The sequence below is a fragment of the Poecilia reticulata genome, linkage group LG7 (assembly GCF_000633615.1).
Source record: "Poecilia reticulata strain Guanapo linkage group LG7, Guppy_female_1.0+MT, whole genome shotgun sequence".
Taxonomy (NCBI): domain Eukaryota; kingdom Metazoa; phylum Chordata; class Actinopteri; order Cyprinodontiformes; family Poeciliidae; genus Poecilia; species Poecilia reticulata.
The window spans coordinates 3,868,181-3,891,891 of NC_024337.1; the positions used below are offsets into that span (position 1 = coordinate 3,868,181).

Consider the following 23,711-nt stretch of genomic DNA (forward strand, 5'->3'; position numbering starts at 1 on the left):
GTTGCATAAAGGGACAGAACATGAGAAGGAAGGATATTCTTTCAAAGAAAAAAGAAAAAAAGAGGTCCAACTAAACGAAAAAAGAAAATCAAATCAAAAACGCCTGAAAGGTGAGGAAATGTGGATGTGGTTCCTGTCTGACTCTACCATGAGCTGTCACTAGGCCCTCTGACTGACTGACTGACTGACTGACTGACTGACTGACTGACTGACTGACTGACTGACTCACTGGTTGTGTGTTTTGTTGAAGGAGCTCTTTGCTCAGTGTGTTGGTTACCTTCGGTGAGAGGCATAGTTTCCTGTGATGTGACCCGAACCGTCGCATCCTGGCGTGGGGCATCTGAGAACAGGAAGAGTTTCATATTTAGCGTTTAGGAAAGGAACGCCAAACCTTCCCTAAAGGTGACAGAACTCAGCTGAGACAACGAGAGAAGATGGCTTGTTACTGCACCCTGGCAAATGTGTTTCGGATTTTTATCACTTCGCAGTCACAAAATGTCGAAGTCATTTATTGAGATTTTGTGATAGACAAGCAGGAAGTAGAAATAAAAAAATCCATATGTTGAGAAAAAAGGCAGTTGGAAGCACACACTGGGTTGTGTCTCTACCACACTGGCTCATCTAAAGACTGACATTTTTCTTTGGAAGATGACTCAAATTCAGTCAGATCGAATGRAAAGCCTTTGTGAATAGTAAAGAGAGTAGTAGCAACTCTTGCTACCAATTCTCAATTGGATTTTGTCGCAGACTTTGACTAGGCTGTTTGAACACACGAAAATGCTTCATCTTAAAACGGGGTTGTCAAACTCATGTTCATCTTGGGCCACATCAAGATCATAAATGACCTCAAAGGGCCGGTGGTGGCAGAACGTAATGATAAAAATACCTGTTAGAAAACTGTCAAATCACTTTGAAGTGCTTTTCACATTGATGTACACACAGACTGATTTGATTTAGTTGATAAAATAATATCTAAGCATCTTTAATCTTGAAGATTCTCCAGTATACCAGACAAAGCTCACAGCATAATACTCCCATCACCATGTTTGTCTAAGCGGACGGTCTTATTTTAACATCACCATTATGCAGTAAAATAACAATCCCAACAAAGCACATTGAAGTTAGTGATGTAACATGTCGTAATGTGAAGAGTGTGAATACATTTGCGTTCTACTCGTATCACATATCCCAAACATGTTGGAGTGACCTTGAATTTCACTGTCTCCACACTGTACGTTCATTGAGACCCAAGGATATCATCTGCTATCACAATAACTCTGACAATGGTAATTATTCAGTATAAAGATAAAGTTTGCAATCTCTGTACCAGCGCTGCACCGACTGCAGTTTTCTGACCGATTGCCAAATATCGATATTTAAAAAGCCTGACTAGACAATTCAGTATTTGCCCAAAGCTGATTTTTTTGTCTGAAATGTTTCTAAATATAGCAAGAAAGTCATTGACTTCACCACAGTGGGGTGACTACTGTTAAATGCAAACGTGCAGACATGACCTGATGGGCGGGGCCAACAGTCACACCTCTCTCACAGCAGAGCAGTACTGGTTGATTTTTAGACCTTTGCCGAGGTAGATAAGGTCGGTGGATAAGGTCTGCTTCATATGTACGTGTCAGCCCTTCACTGATCTCCCAAAATTAAGGAAATCTGGGCTGATTTATCGAAACAACCCTACTCGATACCAAATATTACTAATTTTCTGTCGGAACTAAAATTTCTGTGTAAATCCTTCATTTTGATTAATAAAAAAACAGAGCAACGTTTCTTTTTTAGATACATAAAATATGTCCCCCAAACCTCTGACTAATGTTTTATTTAATCAATTATTTTGAGTTTTTTTGTTTGTGTTTTTCTTTTTTGCTTACTTATCTTGGAAGAATTCTATTATTGTATTTCCTAGCCCTGAAATATGTCTTTCTTCATCTTGCTTAAATTTAACCTTCAATTCTCTCACAACTGATTCTCTACACATTATATCATATCTGTTGTTCTTTAATGCAAAACTTGTTTGTTTTGTGCATTTTTGCTCAATAAAGATAAAAAATTGAATGAATTAAATTTAAAAAAATGTAATTCAGGCATTTTTGACGCAACTTTTTATTTTGTACTTATTCATATGAGCTGAGTGACTTTAAAGCGAGCAGAGACTGATCTGCAGAAAGACACACAATGACAGACGCAGCAGCAGAGACAGCAGTTGAGCTAACGTCAGCAGCGCGCAGCGCTGGACGGTGTCAGTAGCAGTGCGCCGAAACGACAGTGAAAAAGCAAAACGAAGGTGAAGAGCAGACATACTTGAGTTCAGGAGTGTGGGCCGCCATGAGGGACCGAAGGCTCTTATCAGCGAGAGGACACCCAGACAGACTGAGAGAGGAAAGGAGAAACAGTGAAGGAGAGGACGAGGAAAGCGAGAGGGGAGAAAGACGTGAGTGAAGGGAAATCCAGAAGGCAAAGCTTACCAAGGTCATTTAGGAGTAAGAGGGCAGACAGAGAGTAGTAAATCGCTGATAAGTATAAAAGTCATTGACAGTCTTTGCTTTAGGGCTCACTCTGGCAGGTCAGATCAAATCAAATGTTTGGTTTTGGTCTTTTGTTGGGCTCAGAGTCTCAGCAGCACTAACGTGTCACATTAGCGCTAGCAGAGCGGGAGCCGCACACGTTGGGCTAACAGGCTTCAGAATGAACATACCTGCGGTGGGATGCGTAGTTCCCTGTTATGTGGCCGCTGCCATCGCAGCCAGGTGTGGGGCACCTGCAGAGGGAAGAACAGAAGTGCAAGGAGGAGAAAAGGGAGGCAGAGGCCAAGAGTTAGAACAGACGAGCACAAGAAGAAGAAAAAGAAGAAGAAGAAGAAGAAAGCACAGATTCCTGGAGGAGACGAAGAAGCTGCCCTTAATGCATGTAAACCTGACCGTTTTTATGAAGTAGTTACCAAAGTAAGACTTATATTATTGGATCTAGCAAAAAAAAGAAATGTGTGTGGTGGTTTTCCTTTGAAAAATTGTGCTGCTAAAAGGAAATCCGAAGGATGTGTAAAACTATCAATTAAAATTAGTGGAGCACCGATAAATCAGCCAGTCGATAAATCAACTCCGATTTCCTTGGCGATCGGCTGATACTTCCATGGGAAATCGATCTGACCCACCAGTCTTATCTTCCTCTCTGATCTACATCCACAAATGTATGAAAATAAGCCCCTGTCCCCTTTTGCTCTGCCATGAGAGAGGACTGAGCAACAGCTAAGTCGGCCCACCGCTATTGCCAACTTAGCAACCTTGTTGCTATGCTTTTTAGACCAAAAAACATCAACATCAGCCAAAAGCAGACTCGGCACAGCAGACTTTTTAAATATCGTTGATCGGCCAGAAAACTTCAATTGGTGCATCCCTGATTAAAATAATAACAATTTTAATCATGTATATTAGTTTCCAAATATAATGTGCATTAATGCTTAATTTCTATTGAAAATTGTCTTTATATTTTAAATTAAGATTTTGTTGACTATGCCAGTCATCATAACTAGCATAGCCTTGGTGCTAATGCTTTAGTCAGACTTGCTAGCAAGCTGAGCTTCTTTCTCTCTACTGCGGCCAATGAAAGGCACATGCTGCTTATGAGGTCAGACGTCATTTTACAATTTGAATTTTATTTCTTATTTGTAAAACAAAGTTTCTGACTCTTTTCAACAGGGAGAAAAAACTCTACGACTTCATGAAATAAACAGTGAAGGTGTTTGTTTGGCATGATTCTGCTGCCGTACGGCACTTAGCAGAGGTGTCTGCTTTGATAGAGGAGATCCTCTGCATCCATAAAAGTGGTTTGTGTTTATTACTGGCAGCAGCTGTGAATCAGTCATGGCAATTTAGTGCCAATCGATCTGAGCTTGAAGGTTCTAAATGTATGCGATTATGGATCGGGAGATAATACATTTTTGCTGTTATCCTATTTCTCGTGAGCCTCTCGTTTTGTGAGAGCGCGGCTTGATTTTCAACTATTTCTACTCAGAAATATGAATTAAAATCTACTCAAGTAAAAGTTTTGGGGATTAAATTGAGTAAATGATGTTAAATAAAAAATGTTTCATAAGCGCGGATGTTATAAGTTGAAACAGCATGAAGCCACCGAAAGCGAATTTTAATTGAGTTGTGCACAGAAGTTTGAATCGTACTCAAAATGAACGTCGTCTCAAACACAAAAAGCGCAGATTTTGAGTTGAACTATTCTTTGGAGTGCTAGGATGTCATAAAAAAATTCACATAACCAGCCTGTCGAACTATTAGTGTACCGGTTACTCACGAGAGCAGCTCTTTCTTGCTGTCCTTGGGCTGAAACTTGACTTTGAAGCTGGGGGTCGTGACCTCTCCTGGATACTTCCTGTCCTCCAGACAGTCCTGCATCATGTCACAGTCCTCTGGGTCAGATGAGACGTACGACTGACCTGTGTGTTCCATCTAAAAAAAGGACATACCACCAACAGATACGATATATTAACTCAATCTCTGACGATTGTTCCCATGAATCACTTTGCTTAGCCGTAAACAAGCAAAGAAAGAAAACACGAAACAGAAAAACTTTGCAAAACTCCAAACGCACACGACCCCCTTTTATTCTTTTGTAGACTCAATGTTTCCAAATGCAAAGTGTGCTCATAAAAAATTAACATCCAAGGCCCTTTATATTTCTTTTGAAAAAGTTCAAAGCAGTGAAAATTAGCATATGCCAAATCCTGGATGGTGCAATGCACCTGACACACCACCTCTGCTACGCAGTGCAATGTTTTAACCTCGTGGTAACTCTTGCATTTCACTGAAATAAATGAATAATAGAAAGAGGAGAAGCGGGACAGGAAATAAGAAAAGGCGATTAGACAAAGAAAGTGATGTAAACAAGAAGTTTTCATTCAAAAGGCTTGAGGGCTGTTTCGTCTATTGTTGTTTATGCCGCAATAGCTCCTCTGTGACTAATGCAGCAGGAAACGGAGTGTAATTGAAAGCGGCCGTTTAATTGCACTGACCTCGTCTGTTTCCTCCTCCCTCTGGCGATTGGGTTTGGTGAAATCCAGAGGTCCCTCCCAGTCTTCCTGCTTGTATGTATGAAGGTTCGGGGACGTCATTCCACTGTTTCCGCTGTGATGGAACGAAGAGGAGGAGGACGAAGACGGATCCGGGGAGCGGACCCCGGGGCTGGTGCCGGACACGCTGCCCTCCCGTTTTATAGGCTTCTTCATGCTCAGGTCCAACGTGCCGTTCTCATCCACCTCAATGTCCATTTCCTGAGTGGAAAGCAGAGAAGCACAGCTGAATGAACAAAACGAGTCAAAACAAAAACAAAACAGTCAGGCTTTTTTCTTTTTCTTTTTTACTTATGTGATGTAGAGCAATATTTACCTGTTATTATTAGAAAGGCAAGCAAAAACTGGCAGGTTGCATGGACCTGTCATAGGAAAATATTCTAGAAAGAGACAGCCTAAATTATAGTTATGGCACATTAATGAGTGATTTATATGTCTAACCTGTAATTGAAAATCAGAGCTTTTTCCAAAGGAGTGAAAAAAAGAGAAATATCTCATAATGTAGTAGTGAACTTCTACATTTTTAAGTGTGCAAAAAAGAAAATGCAAAAGTCATTCAGCTATTATCTGTGTCATAAAATATTAGATGAAACATGCTGCAGTTCTTGTAGCTGGTCTTCATCTACGTCTTCATCTTCATCTTCTTTCTGTTCAACAGCCTGGAGGATTTCACTGCATTTGTAGATTTTCAGTGATGCAGGGAGACATCTGAGCAGCTCTGAGCTCTGTTACTGTAGTCATTTTATTACTAAGATGGTTCCATTTTAAATTGATCCAGAGAGTATGAAAAAATATTCTATATTTAAGTTGTTCATTGTAGTTCTTTAGGAGGAATCAGTAGATAATCAGTAATGCCAGGCATGCTTCACAATATCTGTGGTAGAATATCAACCACACAGTCTCTGATGCATCTCTGTACAGCCCACCTTAAAAATAACTTTTATGTTTATTTAAGTATAAAAAATGGGTAACAGTTTATTTGAAGGGGGGTGAATAAGACTGTCATGACACTGTCATAAAAATGACATAACACCTGTCATTAACATGAATAAGCCTTCATGAATATTTATGACTGTTGTCATAAAGCGTCATTCGGTAAATTATGACACTTTTAATACAAAGTTGACATTATTCAAAAGGTCTTTGTTATGACAACTTGACATTAACCAAGAAATCATTACTGATATAAATTTGTTATAAAAGTATTACTGATTGCACTTTAAAAATAGGTAACTTTATGTTATTAAAGGTAAAGTTTAAACTAATGATTTCTTGGTTAATGTCAAGTTGTCATAACAAAGACATTTTGAATAATGTCAACTTTGTATTAAAAGTGTCATAATTTACCGAATGACGCTTTATGACAACAGTCATAAATATTCATGAAGGCTTATTCATGTTCATGACAGGTGTTATGTCATGTTTATGACAGTGTCATGTCAGTCTTATTCACCGCCCTTCAAATAAAGTGTTACCAAAAAAGGTTGCTCTACACATATCAAGTTACTGAAAAAGATATATTTTTAAGTATTTTTGTCAGGCTAATCACCCAACTAACTAGCTGTTTAGGACAGCTAGTCCTCTGTAATTAGCTCAAAAACATTTGAAGAATAGTAATAAAAAACTGTTTCAGTGTTGCTTTACAGAATGCTTTAATTAATACAAACAAATACATTGCTTATGTATTGTTGTATCATGATTGTTCAAATTGATAAATTAGTTACATTGTTTAGCAAAAGGGGCTGCACAGTGGTGCAGTTGGTAGAGCTGTTGCCTTGCAGCAAGAAGGTTCTGGGTTCAATTCCCAGTCTTTCTGCATGGAGTTTGCATGTTCTCCCTGTGCATGCGTGGGTTTTCTCCGGGTACTCCGGTTTCCTCCCACAGTCCAAAAACATTACTGTCAGGTTAATTGGCCTCTCCAAATTGCCCCTAGGTGTGAGTGTGTGTGTGCATGGTTGTTTGTCCTGTGTGTCTCTGTGTTGCCCTGCGACAGACTGGCGACCTGTCCAGGGTGACCCCGCCTCTCGCCCGAAACATTAGCTGGAGATGGGCACCAGCAACCCTCCCGTCCCCACTAAGGGACAAGGGTGCAAGAAAATGGATGGATGTTCAGCAAAAGGCCTTACTTAGACATTTTAGATGGCATAGCTATGGAAGAGCATTAGAGCCATTGGAAACAAAAAGAATTCTGACGTCTCAGAATTCAAACTTTTTTTCTTGGACTTCTGAGAAAACAAGTCAGAATTTTGACTTGATATTTCACAATTCAGAGAAAAAAAAAAAATAAAATAAAANTATATTTATTTCAATTTTTTGCTTTTGTGGCCGTAATCCTCTTCTATTCTTTTGGGACGTATTAGCTAAACATGCTACTAGTGTCAGATAACCATTTAAAAATACAGCTAAAAGAAAGATAGATAAATAAATAAATAAAATAGTAAATATTCACCAGTCTTAGCTTTTGTGTCTGTACATCTTCTCTAAATGTTGTCTTTCAACCTGCTACCAAGGAAGCACTTATTTAGTCCTAAAGCAGTGTTATGCACTTTGTCGTATCGATTCCACAGAATGCCAACTCTGCTATCCGAGGTATTCCAGTGCCAGTAGCGCTGACATAGTGCTTGAAAACTCCACACTTCATTTTAGCGCTGGCAGGTGAACAGAAGCACAGAGTTGAACCGGGTTGTGTTTTCATGTAAAATGCTGCTCATATAGCCTGGTCAAGATCTAAAAATATCAAAGCATTGTGAGAGGAAGGAAGCTAGCTGGAGCAGTTCCCAGAGACGTCCCGGGTTGATGAGCACAGTGTTCCGGTGCTTTAGTATTGGATTTCAACTGACTCCAACTCTGATTCCAGATCAGTTCCCAGCTGATTTGCTAAGCCTGCTCTTGGAAAACAGCCTTGCTGAATAACACCTTGGTTTGCTTTGCTGCCAGAAACACAGATTTTCTTTTTTTATCACCCTGAAACCATGCTTAGAAACCAAAAACAAAAAAGATGAAGCAGTCACTTTCTCTCCTCAGCGAAACAGACAGGCCATCCAAAATCACAATATGGGAGAAAGCGATATTGTAACAATAATGTTTCCTGTTGCAAAGAGAGGGAAAAGAGTAACAGAAAAAATCAATAAATAAAGTCGCACAGGCACACGTAGAAAAACGTACACCTCGGTTTGGGCGAAAAGTGACGGAGATAAAGCGGAGTACCACAAAAAAAAAAAGGATGCTAAGAGAAAATTAAAGAAAGAGTGACGGGGGTGGAGAAGCAGAGTGGGAGATCCGTCCAGCAGATAATGAAAAAAGGCTACCTGGTGGAAAAGTAATCCAGGGAACTGGCAGTCAGCCAAATTCAATAACAACATGAAAAGTGTGTGGGATGGAGGGATGAAACGATGAAAGAGGATAAGAGAGGTGATGCAACTGAATCTCAACTCTGTCCTGTTGCTGTAAGCCAATGCCTCCTGATGATATATTCATGTGGAGATGATGGGGAAAGAAAAAAAAATGATGGAGAGGGAAGGGCACACCCACTGTTATCCCTTCCAATCTCACCAGCTGCGGCCTGAAATGTTTTATCTGAACTGCAGTCAGCTAATGATCCTTCTGCAAATGCACTAGAAAGAAGACCAGGGCAGCACTTGAAATGTTTAAATAAGCTTAGAGTGCTGATGAGGGCACATGTTTATCACTTATCACTTTATCATTTTCATTTTCTGCTTTGCTTAATGACTCTCAAAGATGAAGGTTGTGACATGGGTCTGGGATTGTTGCAGAGAGAGCGTACCTTGGTTTGCGGTTTGATGCTGAGGTTCTCGGGTTTCTCCCAGCAGCGAGTGGACAGGTTGAGGATGGCGGTGGCGGCCATGTGAGCAGCTTCGGCATCGTGGGAGTAGTCGTAGGGGAGGGTGGCGCTCTTCCCGTAAGCGTGGAGGCTCAGGGTGGGAGAGGACGACTTGGGGAACGAGGGCTTGGCTGCAAGAGAAGACACAGGAATGTTAACCAAGAAGACAAATCTGAATCCCAAACAAATCCCACGATGGACATTTTACTCATGAGAGCAGTTTCGGAACAAGACAATTATGGAGGAATTTTTCTGCCATAATTCAAGAGCACACATTTTTAGTCTGAAAACAGGATTTCATGTCTTTTGTTCTTAAAAACTTTGAAATACTTTTGCTTACATTTTAATTTTGAAAGCATGACTTCATCTTCTGAAAACTTGTAATGATTGTACTCATTTTTATTCTATTGGCAGAGAGGTTGCCAGGCGACTGTGCCAAAAAGCAGTTCCGTGTTTCGTAAGTGAGCAGAGTCCRAGCGCAAGGAGAAGTTTTGACTATTATTTTTTTATGGAAGGTTATGTGAAGCAATTTCAACGTTTTGTAAGACCATGTCATGACATTATTCTGATCTCAACCTGTTTTGAAAAAGGTTGCTGCAAAATCGGTAATTCTAGGCCACGATAATCACAAAAACATTGCAACATTCTGGAGGGACTGAATAAGGCTTCAAAAACCACAAAACAGTCTAAGGATTTGTGTGAAATAAGAATAATTTCAGACCATGATCATTAACTGCTATTGCTTTTATAGTTTATAGCTCATGCCAGAAGACCGTTGGAGGTTGGAGCAACCCCTCGGACAGTAATCCAAACCCAAGAAAAGAATCCAGTCGTACTTTTGAAGGCTTTGGGTGAAGTTTCGCTGGTGGTCATCTTTGGAGCAAGCGTGCGCTTTCCGAACACTTGAGCATCGAAGCTTGCATAATCGAAGGAGACCTTGGAGTACTTCTCCAGCTCCTTGGCCAGGTTGGCGCGCGGCGTCGAGGGCGCCATGTTGGGCCTGTAGTTGCCATACTGGGGCACCTCCAACTGCTTCACAAAGCACATGGGCCTGCAGAGGGAAGGAGAGGAAGGAGCAGGACATCAGAGAGACGGATTAAACATGATTTACACCGGAATGAAGACAAAAATAAATAAATAAATAAATAAAAAAACAGAATTGATGAGAAAAGGAGACAGAAAAACAAAGTGATTGTATAAAAGAGAACAAGAATGGGTGAATGAAAGTAGAATGAAATAGAACGAGCAAAGATACGAGCACCGGTGTACTTAGCAGGAGTGCAGCAGGATTAAAAGCTCTCTTATCAGCAGAGGGCACATTTGCATGTTGTACAGCATGGAATTTATGAGTCTTAAGCCCTCTCGTTTTCCTGGAGAGCCCGGGCTTTTGTCAAACCTGTTGGCGTAAATCCATGATAGACCAGGGAGTGAGGGAGAAGGAAATAAAAAAAAAAGTGCTCCTCTTTTCTTCTCCTCTTGTTATTTTGCTCTGCAACTGCGATATGGCCACAGAATTCCCAATCTTTGGTCTCCAACCATATGCTTGTTAATAAGCTCCATGACCTGGCCTGCAGTGTGAAGGAGGACCCTCATAACAGGGAAAAAAAAACTTTCTACCAGCGATCACAGAGGATTTCCTTTTGTCTTTGTATCAAATCAACATGAATGCCATTAGAAAGAGAACTGCACCAGGAATCCAGCATACACATAACAGACAAGCGGGCTCATTTCCATAACAATCTGCAGAAGGAAAACAAAGGGAGCCTTATTATGTTTTAATCCAACGCTTTGTCCGTCTAGTGAGGTTTTCCTCTAGGAAAGCAATTATTTTTTTCCCATCCTCCTGCAATGCCCCTATAACTTTCATAATTAGCATATCAGCTGCATTATTAATTAAAATACCAGTGTGGGAGAGCATGGACTTAGCATAATGCCGGTGTCTGGTTGGTTTTAATTATCATTCTTTCTGCTGTGATCGTGGTGCCTAGCTGGCTTGGACAGATGACTGAAGATATAGAGATCTTAAAGTGACAGAATAGATCAGTCTGTGGGACTTTGTCAAAACTGAGCTGTTCATACTCAGGTCATCTCTGCATGTCGTAACTAAAGTGGTCAGAGGAGCAGCGACTCATGAGAGAAGCCACAACCAGTCTGCCTTTAGCTCTTCAGACCGACAGCCAAACGGAACAGCTACTTGCCAAAGGAAAGTAAAAAAAATTTAAATGTATATCCTTGTTACGTAGTATACCAATGGCTTTCTAACCATACAGCCGGACAGAGATTTAAAAAGGAGCTGCAAAAGCAAACGATATGGATTAGCTGTGCTTGCTAGCGACTAATTGAGTTATACGGGACATGTCATTGTGGGATATTATCTCTGCTGCTTGAAAAGCTAGCTGTTAGCATGTCATTACAGAAACAGTCTTCAGTCAGAGGCCTCTTCTGATTTGTTGCAACATTGACTGCTACTGGAGATCCTTCCTGCCCACAGCGTCACCGACCACAATGACTCTTTTAAGATACTCAGATGATGTGAGTTACAGAAATAAAATTTCGTTTTTGGGCGAATTAAGTATTTTTGAACTGAATTGAATTTAAGATATTGATGTTTTATGAAGCCATGAAAGCATCAAGCATGACTCAACAGCCTCGTTAACAATGTTGTAGCTAAATAGTAAGAAAAAAAAACAAAACTGCAAAAACACTTTCAGTTTTCAGTCTTTTGATGAAATGTCATCAAGTAAAATTCACTTAAATAAATTTGCACTTAATCTACACCTGTTAGTACATCTGTTCACATGAAACTAAATCTGATTGGAGTAGGAATACAGGGTGGCAAACTGATCAAGCAATACAAAAGAGGGGTTGCATTTTAACAGGAGTTTAACAAGAAACCTAGATCACAGTTTAGTAAGTAGCTCAGTTTTGGGCTCGTGGTTTGGTATGTATTTAGTACAAGAGAAAGGAAAAGACAAAATGTAGGTTACTTTTCAATTATTAATGCAGAAAATAGCCCAGACAAAAAGAGAGACAGCCAAAAGAAAACAACCCCTCCAAATGGAGAGATGATGCAAAGGTCTGTAGCCATCTGCTGGAGAAATATTTGAATATCAAAATCGAGGTGAGTCGTGTTACAAAATAGCATGAAATGTAAAAAACAAAAGCAGTGTTTGTTTTAATTGTTTTGATTTGGCTGTATCTTATTGCAAATATACAGTAAATAGTTATGTAGAACTGATGTGAAATAAAATTACTGATCCATCATAGTGTGTGAAAACATGTGCTCACTCTGATTGAGTAAAAGGAGATCACCTTCATTCTCCATGTGATTGCACGACTGATATCTGTACCATTGCATTTCAGTATGAACACTTAGTAAGGGAATGTATAACTCACTTTTTCCAATGGAAATCATCTAATATTTCAAGATCCATAAATTGCACTGTCGATGCTTAACCTGCCAGTTTGGACCTTAAAGGCTGCACCCACCTCAGCACCCTGTCGTTGGGGCTTCCTTTGAGGAGCTCGCTGCCCGGCTGAGCCAGGTGTTGCTTATCGTGGGTCTTAGAAAGCTTCTCCGCAGCAGCGATCGGGCATCCGGAGAGACTGGGAGGACGGAGGAGCAGAAAAGCCGATGAATTTTAAAAACAACGCAGAGCTGCTGACAACGCAAATCGACATCACACTGATGCGGGCTGACACATTTGCTGTCCTGCATGCATGCGCTTGCAAATCCTCAAAGGGAAATGCGTATGCTGTGCAAAAAGCCCGTCCAGCAGAAACGCTCATAAACGACACAGATTAGCAACGGCTCAGACGGGATACCTGCGGTGTGTGTTGCGGTTGCTGTTTACGTGGCCCTGACCAGTGCAGCCAGGAGTCGGACACTTCAGCACATTTTCATGCATGGCCAGAACTGAGCAGAAGAATCACAGATTCAGAAGGAAAAAAAAACACAATCTAAACAACTTCATGCCCTCAAACTATCATCAGACACGTCTTTCAGACCAGATTGGTTCTTTCCACAGATCTGCTATTTTACACTAGCCAAGATTTTTTAATGCTGCAAGGGTGAACTAGAAATAATAAAAAAAAACAGTGAAATCAAAATCAAAAATGTAGCAGCCAGACAATCTTTTGAAACCACATGAAAAGCTGCCATAATGATTCTGCCATCGTGAAATTTCCTCTCCTCAGAAATGTGTTTGTATTCAGAGTGAAGACCAACCCAAACTCACTCTCTGGGGGGATCCTGTCCTTGTGCGGACAGCCTGACAGGCTGCGGTGGTGGGGGTAGAGACCGGTCACATGGCCCGTCCCGTCACACCCCGGCGTGGGACACTTGTTCTCTCTCTTCTCCGGCCTCTCTGGAAACAGACAGACAGACAGAGAGAAAGAGAGAAAGAAAGAAAGAGAAATGAGAAGGGCAAGAATGAGGTGGGAGAGTGGGATGAGAAAGGAGGACAGGACCGAGTGGTTAATGCCATCAGACCGTCTGCTTGGCTGAGCATGAAATCTAGACATATTTCAGACAACTGCACCACAGCAACACCATCTGTATCCCTTCAAGCATCTGTGTAAACGCACAAGGTGTTTTCTGGATTAACCTGAATGCGATTCTGCAAGTCTCCATAGATTATTGAAGACTCATTCTGAAAGATGCCCTGTTGCTATAGGGATGTGACATTTTCAGCTGTCTTGTTTGGTAAAACAAGGCATCCTTTATAAACTATCCATAATTAAAGAGGCTTGCTTTCATTTAGTTCTGGTGTAGGATGCAAAAATTAATCACAACTTCTATCTAGTTTTACTTTGTGGAGCCATCCTGTCCGGCATGATGGTTTGCTTTTACTTTATTTTTCTTTAAACTTCAAAATTTGTGGATTTTCCTGTGAAACACAACTTCAAATTATTCTTGAAATGTTTCTGTGGAGCATCTATAAAATATTCTAAAGAAGAAGATCCTACTTGACAGCCATTCATTTTCTTTGGCGCTGATTAGCTGCAACTCTAGTCCAGATTTAAGGAAGACTGTAGATGTTAGCTCCCATGGTAGCGCCAAGATGGTTTCCACTATGTGCATTAATGCATATTAAGTTATGGTTGGTGTCTGAAATTATTAAAAAAAGGAATTTATAAACATTTTAGAGGTAAGTACTTATTTAAGAACTTGTGTTCTTTAGGTGTACAGAAGTTCTATAAAACTTTCCAATATTTCTAATAAGACTGCATAAAATCTGCAAAAGCTATGAAACAAATTTATGGGAACAATAACAATTGAAAAAAGAAACATGTCTTGACTTTACATTCAGCCATTTTTACATGCATAAATACAGAAAGCGATAATTAGCAAACCTGGTTTTCATGATGATGTTTTTTATTAGTAAACTACAGTCATTAAAAATTATTATTTCTATTAATTCTATTCATTATTATTGTTTGCATGCATGCATACACATACATACATACATACATACATACATACATACATACATACATACATACATACATACATACATACATACATACATACATACATACATACATACANACATACATACATACATACATACATACATACATACATACATACATACATACATACATACATACATACATACATACATACATACATACATACATACAGATAAACAGTTTTCCTGGAGCGGTAAGTTATTTCTCCGCCATTAGCACATTTAGCAGCGTATAAACAAGAACAATTGACAGTGCTAAAGCCCTCCTCCTGGCTCTGATTGGTTGACAGCAATAGCAGCTCAGAGAGGAGATGAAGGAGATCAATCTTTCCACAGATCACATGGCGACAGTTTTAATACATATGTAAAAAACATATCTTTGTAAAAGTTACATTCTGCAGTTTTAATTAAGTTTAAAATGTTCTAATGTACCTTCAAAAACTTTGACTTTCCTAAATATGAGCCTATAAAACCAGCCATAGAGATAAACATCTTTCCAGTTGAAATCCCTCAGGTTTTCACTGGTACATCATTTTGGTCGTATTGTAAATCAATGTCACATCAACTCTCCACAAACTTAAAATGATCCAGTCAATCTGCCTTTGTTTGATCTTTCAGGGGAACTAAAAACATGCCACTTATCTTTTCAACCGTCTACTTCCCGTTGAGCATGTTTTGGTTAAAATTACAATCCATAAAATGTTCACATGTATCTAGGTTAATATTGGGCTAAGTTCATTTGAAAGGTAAATGTCAGCATGTAGCGGAGACTGGCACGTGAAATTAAATATTGACAGGATGAGGGGCTGAACGTGCTAGCTTTGGTTTAGAAATCCAGTATTTCATCTCAGTGAGTTCATTACACAGACGTTACACACTGAGCTACTTTTGTTTAAGGCTGCAACCAGTCGTGTGTGTCAGCTTAAATACCGAGTTATATGCAAGTCCTTTTTGCATCAGCAGTTGTGTGTGAGACACTTTGGGGTAATATTATAATCCATGCTTAACTATTTCTGTTTATGCAGACTTCGCTGCGTTATCTTGTTGCATGGTTTGATCAAACTTATTAACCTGCATTGAACGTTTTTCCCTAAAATCTTTTACAAATGTGTAAATATGTCTTCATTTTAGCTTTCAGTTGAAAAAATGGCTTTTTATAGATGTACATGATATTGTAGCTACAATATTCAATCCAAAAAAGAGGTCAGAAATGAATAATTCAAAGAAATCAAGATTAGTTTGTGCTTTCTCTCTTTTTTAATGACTTACCAATTTTGCTCATGTTTTTCGAATTCTTAATTTCTTTACATGGGAAATGAAAATGAAGAGATGAAATCTAAACTGCAATCACAAAATGAGAATTTGATACATAATAAACATACATCATTCTTCTTTGCCCCAAAAGTAAGAACTAGATTGAATTAAGTTAAGAATTAGGTTCAGCAACAAATATCTTTGTTTCTGAACTCATCTATTTATTGAACAATTTAGCAGCAAAAAGGGGATTTTGAGTTGAAAATGTTGCTTATTTTGTCGATATACAGTTTTTGATTAAACTGCAATTAATTGTGATTCATTAATAGAAACCATGTAGTTAAATCGATTAAGCATTTTAATCGAGTTCCACGAGTCTTAACTATTTATCTGTTCGAAATTGAACTTTTATTGTTATGTTCTACTTTTGTAATACCTAAGCATTTTTATAATAGGTTTCATGTAATTTTTTACTTGTATGTTATTTATCTTTAACCGTTTCCCCTTTTTGTTTTCCTTTTAAAGTACTATGAACTACTGTGTGTTTCACAAATATATTTTTTAAAGATTTCAAATGTATCCAAGYGGTACTTTTTGACTGAAAGGCAGCCAATTAGTTTCGCATTATTATTTACATATTAATTTATGTCAGAATCAGGTGGAAAAAAAAATAATTATAAAGCTTTTCAGAGCAGTAATGGTTTAATTGAAATTGTGGCAGTTTGACCTCTTGTTTCATGTTTTCTATTGTTTGTTTAATTAACAAATACGGAAGTAAAATAAATAAAAAAACTAAGCGTGGTCCTCCCAAATGATTTTGGAGGTAGGCCAGGAAATATCTGTGCCACTGGAGAGGAAAGTGGAGCAAGAGGACAGAGCGATGCTCTGTTGGCCTTCAAATTGAATGTTAACGAGACATGCATCTCCTAATTAGCGACGAGGAGAACATGAACGCCACCACAGGAGGGAGCTGGGGCCAAGGAGAGGGCAGCACTACCAGGCATGTAATCACACTGCTGCTTCACCGTGAGCATGACAAGTGGGCAGCGTGCCAGCAGTGAAATACGAGGCCCGAGCACACGTAAACAAACACTCCACGCACGGTAGCAGCGGAGCAACCCACACTCCTTCTCCTCTCTTGACGTGCCATCTCCTCGGCCTCTCTTCGAGCACTTCCTCTCCACACTTCAGTGCCGTCTGCTCAGCTGGAGCCTCTTCATCCACATTACAATGTAGATGGGAGGATCCGCGCAGAGCGTGATTCACCAATGTTTATTTGGTTTGCTGTTTATCTGGACTCGCTGCTTCCATTGTTAGGGTTTGGACGTGAACATTCATGCTGATTTACTTCAGAGTTTTCCCGCAACTGTTTGCTTTCGTCATAAATATTACAATGTGAATAGTATATATAACTATCCATCCGTTATCTTCCACTTGATCGGGTGTCACCAGATCAGCAATCTCAGACTCAGTATTCTCTCTTCCTCACTTGGGCCACCTCCTCTGGGGGAATCCTAAAATATTAGGAGTTGAGGAGCCGTTTGAACTGGCTCCTCTCGATGCGGAGAAGCAGCGGCTCTACTCTGAGTCCCTTCCAGATGAACAAGCTTCTCACTCTATCTCCAACAAGACCCCCTACAGAGTAAACATTTTTAGTCACTTTTTGGTCTTTTGGTCACTGCCCAGAGTTTGTGACCATAGATGATGAAGGTAAGGAACATAGATCAGCCAACTGAGCTCTTCACCACAACAAACTGCTGCAGCGCTCCCGTGATAGCAGATGCTGCATCAATCTGCCTATTGTTCGCAATTTATTTTCCTAATTTTTGAACAATTAGGAAAAAAATACTTGTCATCCATCTCTATCTCAGTGTGGTCCTGAGGCCTCCAAAGTGGATCCCCTCAACACCGTGGCTGAGCCTAGAAATTCTGTCTCTAAAAATTGTGAGCAGAATCAGTGGCAAAGGACAATCCTGGAGGAGTCCAACTCTCACCTCTCGCTTCAATGAGGCCCAAACTCTGACACCAGTGGTGCAGTCCATTTGAAGGTGTGTGGTAGCACATTAAATAAAATTCTATCAATATTCTGATGAGAACAATGACTCTCCTGAAGGTGACCCAAGAGCTGAGCTGTCACAAAGTTTGGTATCAATACATCACTAGTTTACTGGAATCCTGATTGTCTACATGTCAAAGCAAAACATGGTAAAACTACATTTCTGTTGTGCAGGTAAAATATTTTAGGGACTTTCTGACCTTTGCTGAAGTAGGTCTTCCGGATGATGTCTAGGTGCTTGGGTCTGTCCTCAATGGTGAAATATCTCTGGTGGTGGAGGTCTGGAGCGCGGAGCAGCTCTCTAGGCCCGGCGGGCTTCACCTGCTCAGCCTTGAGAGCGATGGCCTGCTCCAGGAGACCCAGGTTCCCTCTGGTCATGTCGAACATCTCCGACTCATCGGTCACCGTGGAACGCTGAGACAGACTGTCTTCATCATCTCGCTCATCGTCTCCGTCGAGGTCATCAAAGTCTTTGTCCTCCGACTTGTCGGATCGCACTTCAATGACATCCGGGGAGGCCGAGGAAGAGGCCTTGTGGAGTTTGTAGTTCTCCAACCTTGGGATGGAGTAGTAGTCGTCGAGCGGGCTGGCCCCGTGGGAGCTGAAGCTTAAAGGAGGGCTGCTTTTGAAGTTGTGAAGCGAGTCGTACCTGTCGCTGCTGTAGTCCTCCTGAAGGATGTGGTTTTCTGTCTTGATGTGAGTTCCCTGAGCTGCTGCTGTGCTGGTGATAGTTCGGACGGCGGTTGGCACATCAGATACGGAGAGGAAAGGCCTCCTTTGCTCCTCTTCATCCTTCTCATCGTCCCCCTCGTCTTCTGTCGGGGTCTCTTGCGTCTGCTGCACCGACACCACCATCTCCTCCTCCTCTTCGCCTTTGATCTGTTTGCCATGGCTCACATGGTTGCTCATGTTAACACGCTCGCCTTGTTCTTCCTCCACCTTCCTCGCCTCATTCTGCAGAACAGATGACTCCTCCGGAGATCTTTGTGCCTCCTCCTCCTCCTCCTCCTCCTCGTGCGTGGCCCCCTCCTGCTGACGCTTTGCTTCTTCACCCCGTTCAGCTGCCGCTCTGACATCTTCAATCTGCTGCACAACTACGCCAACAGCGTGGCCGTTGGAGACCCGGCCCAGGTGGAGCAGGGAGTCAGCCACCTCTTCGGCGCTCTGGGAGGGAGGCTGGCGCACCTTGGCGTTGGGCGACGTGGCTCGGTGCTCCGGCTCCACAATCACACACTCTTGCTCTGTGGAAAGGCAGAGAAGAAGAGGTTCCAGCAGTCTGAGTCATGCAGTGAGCTCAAGCTGTTGTCAGCAACATCTCTGTCATCGCTTGCATCACCTCGCTGCCTGTGAAGTGACAGCGCAGTGAAAACGACCCGCTGCGACAAATCTGCAGCTTGTAGATAGAGAAAGAGAATTGATCCAGTTCTAATCAAGAGGTATTGCAGCACATTTCGTCTTCACTTTGTGTCCTCACGCTCTTGAAGATGAAGAAACACAGCACTAACTCACCCTGTATAGTTTTATATAGTTGTTTAAAACCCTCTGAACTTTCTACTAACTTTTTAAAGTGGTTTTAACGATCGATCGGTTTTTATGGGGATTTTTGGTTTCTTTTTCACATATTTTTCTGTTCAGATTGTTGAGTCACCAAGCATCGACCTACAGTGCCCTGCAAAAGTATTCACACCCTTGAATCTTTTCACATTTTGCCCTGAACTTACCCTAAACCATTTTTCCATCTACTCAGCTCAGCTTCACTTGTCCTCCCAAACAAAAGCATTTCAACAGAATAAATCTGTCACCACCATGTTTCATGACGTGTTTAGGATGATGTGCAGTGTTACTTTTCAACCATCAACAGCATTTTGCATGTGGGTCAAAATACTTAATTTGGTCTCATTTGAACAGTGCAATTTTCTCCCTGTYTGCTTTTTATGGGTACACCGATAAATCAGCCACAAAGTCAGAGTCAAGTTTCAATCTTTGACAACTGGGAAAAAAAACATTTTTTTAATCAAATCTACAAAATGTACATCACCTCTAACTCTGCATTTCTGTAATCTGTCAAGGGCATGGGAATTGATTGAATGTGACGTTTACTCCATTAGAAGTATAAATAGGCATTCAGTGTTGTTTTATTTTCAGAAGACCTTTTCAGCCAAATTGTGTTATCTTTTAGGATTTTTGTAACCAAACCAAAAGAAGAAGAAAATATTTTAAATGCTCAAAGGCAACATGGTACTATGGACACAGTGGGTGTGACTATTCTGACAAGAATTTATACAAACCTGAGTCTCTCTGCCAGCCAATGGAGTTAAGCCTCCAGATGAGAGCTGAAGTATCGGGAGTGTTTGTAGAGGAATAAATCAAGAAGCTAAGTTTGTTTTTATTCAGTTAGGATTACACTCTGAAATGTAAAGATTTTACTTGTACCAGTCTGAGGTACAAGTAAATTCTGTGTGCGCTTTGGGGCCCCCTGTTGGACTGGGGGACCCAACAGAGCAAGTCAGGTTGACAAATGCCCCATTTGAAAAGAAAATTTTCATAGCTGTGTTTACACTTTACCCCAAATTGCAACTTGTGTCATAAAAATGTGAAGGCCCTGATGTGACTATTATAAAACAGCAACAACGTATTTGGTCTTCATATACAAAATTAGTTTCACCGTTGGCTCTCAAGTTGATCATAAAACAAGTTGGGTGTCAGTGCAGAACACAGAACACACACACTGTGGCCTGTAAGTGCCACAGCACCTGATTGGCAATCAGGTGCTGTGGCACCTGATTGGCCAACTAGACCCCCGCCCCGTTTATCGTTGGGTCAGCTCTGCTTATTTGTTTCATTAACAAAATCCAAACAGATTAAATCTCGTTGTTACAGAAAATATCAACTAGTATTTATCACCCTGTTATTCATTTGTGCAAGTTTTATGTATTTATTGTTATTGACTTTGAAGTATTGTTTATCCTTGTTGCCTTGTCTCCTCTTCTCAGACAAATTTCTCCCATGTGAGATAATCTTAAATAATAAATATAGCTCATACTTTCTGTTTGACAATGTCAAATAATTATCATTAGGAGTAAATGTTTGAACAGTTTTAAACTGGGAACAATATTTAGCTTTAACGTCCATCTGAATGTTTTCTTCTTTTAAATTTTCAACTTAGAAAGTGAAATTTAAACACGGTTTTCTATGGCTTACCCAAATTGTCATAGCAACCTCATAAAACGGAAACATTTTGCCCAGGTTGTTGCTTTCCAAAAATTCCTCAGCTTAAGTTCTGTGTAAGAAACCAACTGCTGTATAAACTCCTCATAAACTACTGCGAGGTTACGGGATGCTTCATTCACAGGCTCCATGCTGTCTGTGTGGAAAATGCTGTTTCAAAACAAAAATGGCTGAATAATGTCTTAAATATTTAAGGAGAGGAAGATGATTGAGGAAACTTATAAAGTTTGAAGTTTTGTCTAAAATTAACATTAAAAAAGGTGAAAAACCTTCAGGTTGTTAAGCCTTACCTTCATCACCTGCTGATGTTTTCTCCTCCTCCTGCTGCTGCGTCTCCTTCTCCTCTTCCTCTTCCTTCATCAGTCCCTCAACATCCTTCTCCAGGGGCTCAGTCACTAACTCTTCATCCTCTGCACCTCCATCCTTCTCTTCCTCCTCTCCTGACCCGGTGACCTCCTTTTCCACCTTCCCTCCATCCTTCTCGGCCTCCTCCTCTGCCTCGCTGCTGCCGTCGCTCTCGGCGCTGAAGCCCTCATCCAAGGCGAGCTTCAGGGGGTGGGACTTCCTCTTGGAGGCGGGCTTCTCCACTTCCTGTTCCTGCTCCTGCTCAGCTTCCTCCAGACGGCGCTTCCTGGCGATGGGGCAAGCCAGAAGGCTTGTAGGGGAGGAGACACAATCGGAACCGTTTTAGGACCAGAATCAAGTTCACCTTTGACCTTTGTGAAAGCTCATGCAGTATCAGGAAGCAGAAGAAAAAAAAAACAAAGGAAATAGTTTAGAGATGAAGAAGCATGGAGCTGATCTTGCAGTATGACATGTGGCCTGCGGGTGGCGCCCCGCTCGCTCCCTTAGACATCAAAACCAATCTCAGCCAATTGAGTGGAACGTTTAATGAACAACTTGTATGGAGAGGTGGGCTGGCGGGCGAGGCAGCAGAGGGTGAAATCCAATAAACTCCCTCTTATTCGCACCTGGAAGATGCCGAGGGAGACCGAGGGACGATCTATAAACAAAGTGCATCTGAAATTGCCTGCTGAACGAATACACATGTAAACAGATAGCTAATATCTTCCCTTCAATAAAGAGGAGTCACAAACCGGTGAACCTCCACCCTCCCACCCCCTTTAGGCATCACAGGGTCTCTGCGGGCGACAGCACATGTGTGGAATGGAAGGAGGAGAAATGAGGCTGGAGTGAAGAAGCCGGACAAAATCACATCTCACTGCTGCTGGCTTCAAGATTCAGAGCAGGACAAGAGCTGCAATTGGCATCTTTTGATTGGCTGTTATTCATGATGTAGTTCAGATCCCTCTGATCTTAAGTGATGCTTTTATATCAACGCCTCAGTGTCATTTCTATAAATTTGTTGTTTTTTTTTTTGTATATTTGTTGAAACTGTCACAATGTCATGACAATTTATGAGACAGATAACCTGTGAAAACATTGAGTTCCTCTGCCTTATCCAAGTGTTCCCAGTGCTAACTAGTAACAACCAATCAGAGACAGGAGGTGGGTCTTAGTGCTGTCAATTACCGTCCTTATGGCGCTGCTCACATCCCCCCACCTCCCTCCCTGCCCTGCTCTCTGCAGCTAGCATAGCCTGTTGTGAATGTAATGTATATCAGGCTAGATAGCATGGCCACAGATGATGGCAGATAAATAGTTTGCCTGTAAAGATAAGTTGTTGTCTGGCATTAGCACATTTAGCAGCAACTATACAAGGTTTATCAGCAGCGCTACAACCCTCCTCCTGGCTCTGATTGGTTGTTTTTGGTCTGGAGCGGTGCATCCAGACCAAAAACAACCCACTGCTCTAGCTCTCCCCAGCAGTAGCTCAAGGAGAAGATGGAAGAGATCAATTTTCTTCACAGATTATCTGTCTCATAGCAAACTGTCACGACATGGTGACAGTTTCAGCAAATATGTAAAAAGCATATTCCTTATAATACTTTTATACTGCAGCATTAAAGCTGGAAATGCAACTCTACACATCTAAGTAATTGGAGTTGTATTAAACCATAAGTGCTTCATTTTGGATTATTTTAAAACAGACACCATACTGCCTCCATTTTAGTTTGTTAAGTTATACAATCGCACAATTAAACTACGGCCAAATGTCTCATCAGTTCAAATCTGAAGTGAATGCTTTTTCTTAGACAAGGCCTTAAAAAATTATTTATTTAGAAATACTTCAGCATATTACAAAAACAATTTCATACTTTAATGGGATTTCATGTGAACGACCATCATGGCGTGGTGCTTACATGTGGAGAAGGAGGCGAATGATACATGGTTGTAGTTACAAATGAACATCTAAGAACTTGGAGTACATGGAGCACTCCCTCTACTTTAACACATCAAAAATAGTTCTGCCAACGACCTTGAGAGAAATCTACTGATTTGTGAACATTACATTCATTTAATTATTGTTCTTACACCATATATAACTTAGCTTTAGCTTGTTCATATGACAGAGAAATGATTTCTCTGTCATATTTCAGAGAAATTTCAGTCAAAATGTAAAAATCTAAGGAGGTTGTTTTATCTTAAAGTCCTTGCACTACCTACAAACAATCCGAACATATCCAAATGTTTGGCGAAGTATGGAACACCATACGGGTGATGAAGCCAAAAGGTTTCAGTAAGGCTGTTAGTATTTATTTAATTGAGAGAGGCCATCTTGTGTCAGAATAATGTTGACATGTAGAGATTCATAGATCACTTACTTCTTTGCCTGATGTTGGCACCTATTAGTGCTGCTGTGATCAT

At 40.8% G+C, this 23,711-nt stretch overlaps 1 protein-coding gene across 11 annotated transcripts in view; it reads right to left on the reverse strand.

Annotated features, from left to right (window-relative positions):
* Positions 1–23,711, reverse strand: part of myt1b (myelin transcription factor 1b) — a 59,493-nt gene that overhangs the window by 5,820 nt on the left and 29,962 nt on the right. For all 11 annotated transcript variants that reach the window (XM_017305910.1, XM_017305909.1, XM_017305911.1 and 8 more), the window contains 12 exons: positions 21,233–21,597; positions 17,915–18,955; positions 13,169–13,297; positions 12,756–12,846; positions 12,420–12,536; positions 9,767–9,981; positions 8,874–9,061; positions 5,033–5,290; positions 4,315–4,469; positions 2,708–2,770; positions 2,314–2,382; positions 278–340 (listed from right to left, as the gene is read on the reverse strand). In XM_017305910.1, coding sequence (XP_017161399.1) covers positions 278–340; positions 2,314–2,382; positions 2,708–2,770; positions 4,315–4,469; positions 5,033–5,290; positions 8,874–9,061; positions 9,767–9,981; positions 12,420–12,536; positions 12,756–12,846; positions 13,169–13,297; positions 17,915–18,955; positions 21,233–21,597 — 2,754 coding nt within the window. The remainder of the gene's footprint in view (positions 1–277; positions 341–2,313; positions 2,383–2,707; positions 2,771–4,314; positions 4,470–5,032; positions 5,291–8,873; positions 9,062–9,766; positions 9,982–12,419; positions 12,537–12,755; positions 12,847–13,168; positions 13,298–17,914; positions 18,956–21,232; positions 21,598–23,711) is intronic.